This window comes from Myxocyprinus asiaticus, chromosome 20, assembly GCF_019703515.2.
Source record: "Myxocyprinus asiaticus isolate MX2 ecotype Aquarium Trade chromosome 20, UBuf_Myxa_2, whole genome shotgun sequence".
Taxonomy (NCBI): domain Eukaryota; kingdom Metazoa; phylum Chordata; class Actinopteri; order Cypriniformes; family Catostomidae; genus Myxocyprinus; species Myxocyprinus asiaticus.
Window position 1 is genome coordinate 14618886 of NC_059363.1, and position 12012 is coordinate 14630897.

General features: G+C 37.2%; 1 protein-coding gene across 1 annotated transcript in view; it reads right to left on the reverse strand.

Moving 5' to 3' along the window:
• The window catches only part of LOC127410843 (V-type proton ATPase subunit B, brain isoform-like), a 48075-nt gene that overhangs the window by 25962 nt on the left and 10101 nt on the right, over positions 1-12012 (reverse strand). The window contains exons 2-6 of the mRNA XM_051646052.1: positions 4042-4097; positions 3571-3669; positions 3260-3353; positions 3054-3131; positions 2681-2820 (exon numbers count right to left, since the gene is read on the reverse strand). Coding sequence (XP_051502012.1) covers positions 2681-2820; positions 3054-3131; positions 3260-3353; positions 3571-3669; positions 4042-4097 — 467 coding nt within the window. The remainder of the gene's footprint in view (positions 1-2680; positions 2821-3053; positions 3132-3259; positions 3354-3570; positions 3670-4041; positions 4098-12012) is intronic.

Here is a 12012-nt window from a genome sequence, read left to right on the forward strand (position 1 = left end):
TTACCAAGTGCCACTGCAAATATAAAACCTCAGAACTGTTTTTCACAATGTTTCTGTATCTTTGCCCATAAAATAGCCAAAACATACATTTCCAAGTCATTATAATAAAAAGTCATAAGTTCGAATGCTGTCTGTATGAATGAACAACCAAAGTCACAACTGTATTCTTACAGCTGTAATCACAGTAACAGTGACTAAAAGATGGCAATGTCCATAACACCGGCATGTCTTTTTACAACTGCTGCCGCGTTATTAAATAAATGAGTCAAATCAAGGCGCAAGTTCATCCATCAGATCATAATTAACTGACAGCGGCTTTGCATGCTTTTTTCTGCGTGCAGAGCTTAGCTTTTGTGTCACATATCTCCCGCCCGTAAGCAGCTGGTGGAAAACAGTGGCTGACTCTTCGGAAGACAAGCAGCTAATTTCTCCATCTCCGTGAGTTAACGAAACCCCACATGAAACACATGAGACACACACGTGTACAGTGCAGCATTGCTCTCACTGTATATGACGTAACTAACAACTGGTTGTCCAGTACGGTTCCGTTCACACAGCACGGTGTAACGGGGTAAATGGAAAGGAGGCGGCGAGAACCGGCTTTACAATATAAATCATAGTTTAATAATAAACTTAAACCAAAAGACACAAACAAACACAGGTGTCGGACAGCTGTCCGTAACTCACTCTCTGTCGCACTGCCGTCTCCGGTTGGCCTTATCACTCTGGGGCTTAATCAGCCTTATTAGGGGCTGGGTGTGCGGAATCACGACCCGCCCCCGCCCTCCGCCCTGCCACACATGGGTTTGCAGAGAATGCGGTTGTGAGACCTGAAAATTTGCGGGTGTCAGTTCGGTTATAGAATGCGGTTGTCACTCTTGTAAATAATCGAACTGTGTGTGAACATAACCACATTAAGCACTCAAATACAGGACTGACAACCGCATTCTGCTGCTGTGAGAACGTACCCAAAGTGGACATGAGTCAGTTGTTTACATAATAACAGATATACTCATATTGTGCCTGAGAGTTGAAAATTGAGGTGACATGATTCTAATACCCATTGCAGATCACTTACATTTGAGGCACTTTTGATATATTTGAATGTTTGAGGATAGAAGCTGGGTAAAGCAATTGTTTCATTTAAATAATATCCTGGATTTCTAAGATGGCACCAAAATGTACAGTGAATTGATGGCACCAAGACTTAGAAATGATATGACCTTGAATTACTAGGAACTATTTTCCAAAACTACTTCATACTAAATTTATTGCACATATGACAGTAAACTGGACTCTAGGGACTAGCAAACTAGCTTTGAGCATTTTTGAGCATCCCACTCTTAAAAATACAAGACAATCTACTTATTTCCTTAGCTCATGCTGTGGGTTACTGCATTAATTTTCCAGTCTGAATGCAGTAATTTATAGCTGATTCTGAGTCATATATAGTCATAGCTGGTGGGCAAAACCATTCAAGGCTCAGCAGTATATTTAAAGGTAAAGTGTGTAATTTTTATGCCACCATCCATCCATCCTAGACAACTACAAAAGTCTATTTAGATTCTCTGGAAAAGAATAGCTTAAAATTCCAAGTAAGCTGTTCCTAAAAAGGAACCATACGTGTCGTATACACCAAAAAGCCAAGAAACCCTTAACACAAGGCATTGTAAGGTATGCGAAGACTATATTCTTATATATATATATATATATATATATATATATATATATACACACACACACACACACACACACACATTTTTCTCTCCACACTGCATCTAATAATATGCTAGTGGTGAAGGAATCAATTGTGACCTCTGCTTCTGTTCTTTGAAAGTTTTAGAAGCCAGTTTACGGTTCAAGAATTATTTGTGGATCATCATTCAATACAGCAAAAACATACTCACTGTGGCAACAAGTAAAACAACTAACCTATAGCATGTACTGCATGTATTGATCAATGCTAAGTGGTTGGTTTTGTTAGCTTACTCTCAAGCTCTTGAAATCATACCAGTTCCTCCTGCATTCACACAAGGTGAGAATGTAATGCAACAAACCCTGACCCACCTCACTGTTTCCACAGAAACACCACAATGTGAAATCAATTACACATCCTTCTCAAATTAATGATAATCACACAGCCTTGTCTTAGTCACAGCCATTATACATCAAAAAGCCACTATACAACTGCTTCAATGCTGCACAAAAAGGAGTCGATTTTGATCGCAACACTTCGAATGGGAGAATTTAAATAAATCACTCTAGGTTTAATTAATATTAAAAAAACACTGGCAAGCAGCATGGTCTGTATTGTATTATGCATCCTGAATTGGACTCTGAATAAAGACAGACACATTCTTGCAGTGCATTTCAAAGAAAGTTACCTCAGCTCAAAATCTGGCTAGCTGAACGTAAAAACAATGTAAATGTTTAATGAGACCCTGAGCAAAAGTCATGTTGAGAACTGTAAACCAAATTCATATATTTGAGAGAGGTGCACACCCATGCAAAACTCTCTGTCATGGTATGATTTGATTTAGTTTGTCTAATGTACAGCTATCATTAAATTGTACTCTATATATTGGTACAATTTTGGCCATCGGCCACCCTGCTTCTATCATCATCAGCCATCAGTGAAACCCATAACAGTCGACCTCTGTATTTAAACAGATAAACCTACCTCGTTATGCGGCAGTCCAGCAGCACTAAAGATGGGGATCTTCTGTCCACGAGCAATGCTGTTCATGCCGTCAATAGCAGAGATGCCAGTCTGGATCATCTCCTCCGGGTAGATACGACACTGAGGGTTAATGGGCTGACCTACAAGTGGTCAAAGGTAAAAGAAATGTACAGTATGCTCAACTGAGCAGGAAAATGTCTCCCTGCATGGATCGCATATAATCGACCCATCATCTAGTTAATGAGATCACAGTTTTGTCGCCAATGTGCCTCTAAAGGAGGCACTTTTTCCCAGGTTACACCAGAAGAGGTTTGTTAAATAACTTTTGTTGTGTAAATGTTGTATAACACTTAAAAATAGTTGTCTCTCTTACCCATGATGTCCAAATAGTCCTCAGCCATAACAGTAGGACCGCGGTCAATTGGTTTACCAGATCCATTAAAGACGCGTCCTAAAATAAAAAGGAACCAGTACTGGTTATTTAGAAGAAAAATCTAAAAAAAACCTGTTAAGGTGAGTAACATGTTCTTATATCATTAAATATTTTTTTGTGTGCATGTATATCTTTTATATGCTTACCAAGCATGTCTTCAGACACAGGTGTGCGCAAGATGTCACCAGTAAACTCACATGCTGTCTTCTTGGCATCGATACCTGAGGTTCCTTCAAATACCTGACGAACACATAATGGAGATATTTTTCAGATGTGCGGTTCTGCAAACTTATGCTCTCAACCTGCTATAAGTACTTTTTTCCAGCAGATATCCAAAATTCTGAGAATGAATTTGACAATTTTCACACAACAAATTCTGATCCATGTGGTCATAATGATCCAATGAAATGGGCCACAGCTTACTGCATGTGATTTAGAATGAAAAACTGTCACCTACCTGGACAACAGCCTTGGTGCCAATCACTTCTAGCACCTGACCGCTCCTCTTGGTCCCATCAGGTAAAGTCAGGTGCACAATCTCTGCATAACGTGGAAACTATAAGAGGAGAAAAATGAGAACAATATATGGCCCCACTTAAACAGAAATGAAAATATAACCCAAAATGTAATGTTTAAAAGTTCATCTAAAAATGCATTTAACTTTAAAGTATTTATGTACAGAATACAACAAATTGTATTGCTACATTTTTTAAAAGTCTATTTGTTTCTCTAGAAACAAATACTAAATTAAAATGTAGAACTATTTCCCATTTTAATCTCATGACCAAGTGTGAGTCAAGTATTTGACCAATAGTGAGTCATTAGGACAGTTCTACTAAGAAAACAACAGCAACAAAACTAAAACTACTAAAACTAATGTTTCTTTGCTGCTTGGTCACTTGAGAAAGAAAGAGAAAGGAAGTCTTACTTTGACATTGTCCAGGATGACCAATGGTCCATTAACACCTGACACAGTGGAGTAAGCTGAGGAGGACAAGAACAGAACAACATGTTAAAAATACACAACAAAACTTTTTACAGAGTCTGTGCTGGATTTTTATCAGCAAAGGAAGCTGCATCTACATGCATACATTAATAGTAAATAATACACGTTCAATTTCCCATTTTTACTTAAACATACTTTAATATAACTAAATGTCCCTGAATACTAAACATACCATTACTAAACAGATAAGGAAAATTTATTGATTCTAGGTTGCTGCATGTCTTCTTGGCGGGCACGAGTGTGTGCGCACGCACACACCTTGACTACAAGCACTAGCCGTGACCAATAAAGTGCATGAAATTTGCCACAAAAGCCCACAATCACATGGAAATGAAGACTCTCTCTTGACACCTGTGCATCTAATTGTACAAAGTGACCTTTACTGGAGTATTCTAAATGGCTTTCATAAATTTCCATGTCCAAATGTCACAGCTAGAGGAGCATGGTTAGTGCATTCGAGACGCTCTTTCGGCAGATGTCACGATGGGGGATAGACATCTTCACTCTGCTGATGGAACAGTCTATATTCCTTGAGCGACATTTTCTCTGCTCAGACTATGGTAATTTATGATCCAGATTAAGGTACCCAAAGAGTCTGATAACATACCAGGCAGATTTGCTATTCTGCAAAGATGCAGAAATTTAAGTGGGGCACAGATGTGCCTTTGGGACACCACTTCTTTCATCATGATCGGAGAGCATGTGACTAGTGAATCACGCTAGGACAGTCTGTCCATAATCCAGCAAATTTTCCAAGTTAAGACTCAGATGATTAGAGATCAATTTAGTATAAGTATACCCTAAATATAAGAATGGACAGATGTGTAAGTGTGGAAAAAAAAGCTAATTGTTGATGTGGTGCAGTGGTATTGAGTAATTGTGCTCATATGGCTGATGCAGGTTTAAGACTGACCTGCAACATGTTCCAATCCAATTCCACCTCTTTCTGCCCAACCTCTCCACTCTATATATTTAATAAAGCAAAAGCCCACAACAATATAAAAAAAAAAAAAAAAAAAAAAAAAAAATGCTGCTAATCATCATGGCAATGAGGTTTCTGGTCAAAGTAAAAAAGCTTTAAGCAAAACAAAACATCTTACTTTTTTTTTTTTACTTTTTTTTCTCTCTCTCTCTCTTTTTATTCTTTTCAGTTTAACATGAAGAGTTCCATAATTTTTCAACACACAAAACTTTTTTATGAGCATTGTACTACTATATACAGACGCACATACACATAGAGCGTGTTTTTGGACCAGGCTGCAGGTGCATACCCAGGGTGGGCCATCATTAGGAGCCAAGGATGTGGTCTCATACTTCAGCCTTTTACTTTAGATAGGAAAACATTAGCCATCCTGTCACGGGAGCCAATTTGGTGTGTGTCATTTCACTTTGTTTCACTGTGTGTGTGTGTGTGTGTGTATGTATGTGAGTGAAATGCAGAGACACAGATAGAGCACGCCAGATGGAGAAGAGTCAGCTTTGTCTGTTCTGGGTCGTCCATCACGCCTCAGTGTGTCGGTTTTGTGTGCGCCGTCAGACTGTGGTCTGATATCAAAGGCAGTAGGAAATGAGAATGGACTGGTTCTAATGCTCAGCGCAACAGCCCCACGGGGAGCAGACACTATGCTACTAATTAGGCTTCAGACTGCACAATCATTTATCAATGTACTATTGCTGTTCCCACACACACACACACACACACACGCGCAAACACACACACACATCATGACTTTCCTGACTGGTTGTGAAAAGGATGGACAAAAAAAATAAATAAAAATAAATAAATAAATAAAAAGAGAAACATGGTTCGATTTTTTTGTTTTTTCTATTCAGATATTCTTTCTTTATCTACACTTTTCTCATGTTGTCATGTATCACGTATTCACATTTTGTGTGTTTTGTAATTTAAAAAAAATTCAGGAACAAAGGAAGAACTGTGCTGGAGTAAATTAGTAAATGTCTTGCGAGGCCCCGTTGCTCTCATGAATGAATGAATATTGTATAAAAACTGATTTAAACGTCTTGTGACACTCTATTATTGAGCTTAGAAGTATCACAGTAACTGAACGACAGAAAAGTCTGTTGCGTTTTCCTCTTGCCGGCTGCCCTGTGGCTCTGCCAAAGAATGGAGATAAATGTGTCTACCATTAACTAATAGTAATTAATTAATACTGCCCAATAGACTAAACCAGACCTACCAGCTTCATAGCTACCTGCTCTGCAAATGTGGGTCACCAAACTTGAAAATAAAACACAATGAAAATTAAATGGATACGGCAGATTTGTGAAATTAATATTATTGAATTTTAGCACCTTGAAACATTCCATTACTATTTCGCTTTTATATATATATTATATAATCTTTGAAAAAGTGTAATTAAACTAGTTCACCCCCAATCAAACTGTTGCCTGCTGCTTTAATTTATTTAATTGAGATAACTTTTATTCTAACAGTGTTATACCAAATAATATTCTATCATCAGTCTTCTTGATTACTGACAGTAATAGTAATAGTTTAGAATGCTCTTGTAGCGGCATTTTAAACATTGAAAACAATTATCTTAAGACATCATATTTTTCCCTTGTACGCCTTTTAAAAAAATAGAAATTTCACAAAGCTCATATTAGCTGCTAAGATGAAATAATTCAGTAACACATCTTCCCTAAATGATTACTCCTGTAATTGCCGTTATTACGTTGAAAGAAAAACAGTAGTCAAATCAACCCCACACTGAATACTCTCTCAAAACACAGAAAAACAGATGCTTTCTACAAATGCGCAAGCACACTAAAATACCCGCTTTCTGCAAATTCCATCATTTTTCAAGACATTATGGCTTTTCCTTTCCTCTGTCCTTTTTGCCTCAGCCCAGACAAATTGCAGTATGTGCTTCACAGGGAGGTGCTTATAAAATGGATTTAATAGCTACACTTACCCTACAAATTGCCCATATGTTTCAAAAGAGATACATATGTCTATTTACTGAGAGGTGATCATAATTACGAGGCTGGAAAATTGCGGCCATATAATTGTACATCAACCCTTTAAAAGTCTCTCAAACGCAAAGCAAACTGCTAATGGAAAACAGTGAGGAGCTGAAATCTTTACTCAAACAAAGCTCGTGACATGCCCCGGTATTGTGTACAACATTAGACGAACGCTAAATGAAGGCACGCAGGTGTTAATCTGCTCAACCAAAGCAGGACGGCGAGAAGGCATGATGGTGATTTTTACTCAAATGTCGAATGTACATTTTTGCTTCCATTGTACCCAAATGCACTGGAATTAATGAAAATAATGAGAGTTCTGCAAACCGCAAAAATACTTAATGAAGAAAAATCTGATGATAAATAAGCTAAATGAAATACTAAAAAACTGGAGAGAAAAAAAAATGGCCGATAAAATAACCCTGCCAAACCATGTGTTACTTCAAAGTTCTGTGACATAGAAAAATCTGATCATAAATAAGCTAAAAGAATTCAAGAAAAAAAAAAAAAAAAAAAAAAAGGGGGCAACGAAATAACCCTCCCAAACCATGAGCCTTCCAGCTCTGTGATGAAGATGACGGCCCACTTCAACTCCACACACAGAGGACTCAGTGCCTCATAAGAGGCCATGTAAAATAAAGATTAAAAAATGGCTATACATTCACGTGATGTGAAGTAGCAACATTTCTCATTAGGCTTGAAAAACTTTCCCCACCCCTCCTGGGACACTTGAGTTTGAGTGCGCCAGTCCGAGGGCTAGGCATGCAACACCAGCGCAGGTCAATGCGAGGCCTGTGGAGCTGCCAGGCCCTATTGTGTGCTGAGATGTTAATTGGTTCTAATCCGGCGGTAGAAGCTGTTTTGGTAGCCTGACCCCGCGCCTTGAAGGACACCTTGGTGTGAAATACTAAAGGGCCCATTCAAGTGGTGGTGAAAGGAGGCATGGAGCATTCCAACACATTTCCATTTCAGCTGTGAAAGAAAAGCGCTAGCAGGGAGGGGGGAAACTGTGGGACAGGCGTTTTTGGGCCGACCGGTTGCATTGCACGGCGGAACTGAACAACGATACAAAAGCGCAGGCAAAGGTTCGAGGCTTCTCTCATTCATGTACATCCTCTCTGAGTTTCTTTTTTTTTTATTTTAACATGCATCCACACAGTGGTTTCCCATAAGAAACAATAAAAGAGAGTGCTAATTGCCTCATGTTTGGGATCAGATGGTGACAAATGCAACTGTCATTAAACAGACAAACAAGACACACACAATTTAGCCACGACACCCACTCTAACGCCGCAAGGCTTGCATAATATTTGATAATGAGGTCAGAGATATTGGATATCTAACTGTATACCGTAACTGGAAAAAAACTGATCACACTCAAGAGTCCAAAAGAAGTGGAAAAATACAGAAACCCATTGGAGGGTAGAGTTTCCCTACGTCCAAGGACGATCCATAACCCCCATAAGGACAAGAGATGAAATCTCATTTGAGCTAGATTAGTCATCAACAGTCAAAACATGTTTTAAAATGTAGACTTACTCACTTTCTCAAACTATTTTCCCTCTACCTTAACATGAGACATCGCAAGAAAAAGATTTTCATTCATGCGTTGATAGGACAAAGTGGATCAAAACGACACAAATCAGAGGCTATAAGAAGTGGATTTTGCTGCTAAAGCAGAAGGTGGCAAGATTATCAAATAACTTGACCTGTTGCAAATGTTTAATATTTTGTATTCAAATTTCAATGACTCTAAAATGACAATGGTTTGACAACTTTACTTTTTGTAGGATTAAACAAATAAATAAATATACTTTAGGCATATAAGTGAGAAAATGCTTGATGTCAAAAAAAACTACGCCGCTATTCCGCAAGTACGGGCAATGTACAATCCTTTACATTCTGTGCTTTTGATTAAACACACATTCGTACAATTCTGTGAAAATAAATAAAATTACTTTCATGAAACTAATAATGGTTTCAGTAAATACATGTAATAGCAGCTAGATTCTAAAATCAGAATTAAGCCTATTCAGAAATGCGGAAGACTGCACAAGTGTGAAAATTCTAAATGGAACATGATAAAACGCATTTCAAAAAAAAAAAAAAAAAAAAAAAAAAAAAGAGGAGGATGGATGACCAAAAGACAGGCATATGAAAGACAGTGAATCAGAGCTCACAGGGGGACCTTGATAGTATTCTGTTGGACTTCAATGCTAACAGAGGGAATCCAATTATGGCATTGACAGCACAGTGTGCCACACACTCAAAAGGGCAGTTGTTAAGATTTAAAAGTGGAGCATTTATCAAAATTAATTTAGCAAAATATGAGAGCTGAGCTACATTATTTCAATAAATAACAATATACATAACATTACATATACATAATAATACATATAATAATACAAAACTTTAGAGGTGAGAATCTTCACTGGCCTCACGATTCAATTACAATTCAAAGGGTAACGATTCGATTATAAAACAATTCTCGATGCATCACTATGCATCTTGTCCTTCAATTTCATTCTTTTTTCAGTTTCTTCAAAATTTATTTTTTACTCTCTATTTTTTCCCTTTCAGCTTTTTATTTAACAGCTGTTTTAAAAAATCAGAACGAGTCACATTACATAAACTGGCCTTTTACATTCAGTATGAGCTGTGAACAAAACATGGAACATCCACAAGATTACATAAATGGTTCTATAGTTTAAAAGAGTATCTCAGTTTTTCAGTTTCTGGGGGGGGGGGGGCGGGGGGTGAATTAAAGAGCACTTATTATGGTTTTTAAATGTGCCTAATTTTGTTTTAAAGGTCTCATACAATAGATTTACATGCATCCAAGGTAAAAAAACAAAAAACAAAAAAAAAACAAAAAAAAGAACCACTTCAATTTGCTCATAATTTAAATTGCAGCATTACCTTTTTTTCCCAGTGTCAAAACCGACTCGTTCAATGATCCGTTCTAAAGGATTCATTCTAAACTCCTCCTTTCAGAGAGCCTACTCTGCTCTGATTGGTCAGATGTCCCAGTCTGTTGTGATTGGTCTACCGCTTAGTGTAGTGTTTGAGGGCGGATCAAAGCTGTTTGCGAGAAGCCAATGAAGACCAGAGGCGGGTTTTTTGTTACCAAATTACAGGAAGTAAGTCTAGAATTACTGACTCGTTTCAGGTGTTCAGAATCGGTTCTTTCTTTTGGGAGTCAATAACTCCATTTGTCGTGCACTTTGATTTTTGAAACTTTGCAGACTTTTTTACATTCACAAACAGCTATATAAACACACTACATGAAAGGTTACTGAAAAACAGAAAAAATATTGGGGGGGGGGGGATGGGGAAAACAGTGTTATAACAAAACAGCCTATATAATTATAATATTAAAATAATATTATGGGTTCAGTACAAGCTAAGATCAATGGACAAATGCTTTAAGAGACAAATATTATTGTATTTTGTATATAAGTATTTTTTTCACTTGGTTATACTTCTGCGAGTGCAGTAAAGGCAAAATATACTTCTATTCAAGATCTATTCTCTAAAAACAGTTCTAAATATTTTATATGCTGCTTCTCAGGCGAATGCATCTTTTTTAATAGGATTTTTAAATATTTTTATTTTTAATATTATATTCAACATTCTCAGATAAAAAAAAAATTTCTTCTGCAGTATAGCTGCTAAAGTAAATGTACGTTGTTTTAAAGGAGTTTTAGATATTTATATTGGAAAACAAGCCAAAACAAAAACAAATCAAAAAAATATTTTGTTGCAGTGTATAATGGGGTGAAGACTACCCTCTCTCACCTTTGTTCACTTCAATCCATCTTTAACTCACAAACAAACAAACTCTCTTATATTGCCAAGTTTCTTCACGTTAAGAAATGCACGGTGACACATATACTATATTATGATACAATAAGTCACAAGCCATCACGTTATAATCTAGCTGCAGCAAGCGTGCACGCTCGAGGGATGAGCATCCCTGTGCCAGAGTTTGCCTCAGCCAGATGCAGTTTCAATCTCTCCCCCTCAGATCGGGACACTTTGCGCAACTCGAAGAGGCACTGACCACACAGAGAAATGCCAGTTTCAGAGTTTGTAGTTATTTACATGACCTGCTTCATTATTATTTTAACTTTAATAAAGCTATAACGCATTAAATATAACTATTAAAGATGTAATGCTGGGGTGTTTCCTTTAAAGACGCTCGACACGTAAGTTTTGCTTCAGCGGAGCGGCAGCTCCAGCTCTGCTTATTCCACAATGAGAGTGCTTCTGTATTTACTTATTTAGTATTTTTGTATAATTCCCTCATACTTTGAAATCTACATCACCTTAAGCTATGAAAGTTTAGAGTGCATCTGGACTGTGAGCTGTTTCCTTCCTCTCCTCAGTCAGGCACGAGCTGCAGTGCATGATTTATATCACACTAAAATCATGCATAAAGTTCATATCTTGTGGCTATACTTTTGAAACGGTGTGTAATTTAACAATTTGGACAAGCCCCCATTCACTCTCATTGTTTTTTGCTTTAAAATTAATGAGGGACAAGTTGAAATTATTTTCTGTGGTAATCAACATTATGCTACAAATGCTGTCAATCGAGCTTCATTTGTACTGAAACCAGAAATGTTTTTAAATTATTAAAATACATTTAAAATAACATTCAAATACATTAATATTTGACACATTATTCAAAAAAGGTTAATCACAAAGTTTGCATTGTATGTTTACAGGTAATGTCCTTTTCAAGAGACATTTCAGAGTCCATCTGAAGCTATGATGTTTGGGATCAAGGCATCAGGGTTAAATGGCAAAATAAAAATAAAATAAATATAAAAGCCATCAAAAACTTCTAAAGCTACCGAACAAACCAAAAACGTGACGACACCTAAACATTCAATCAATCTC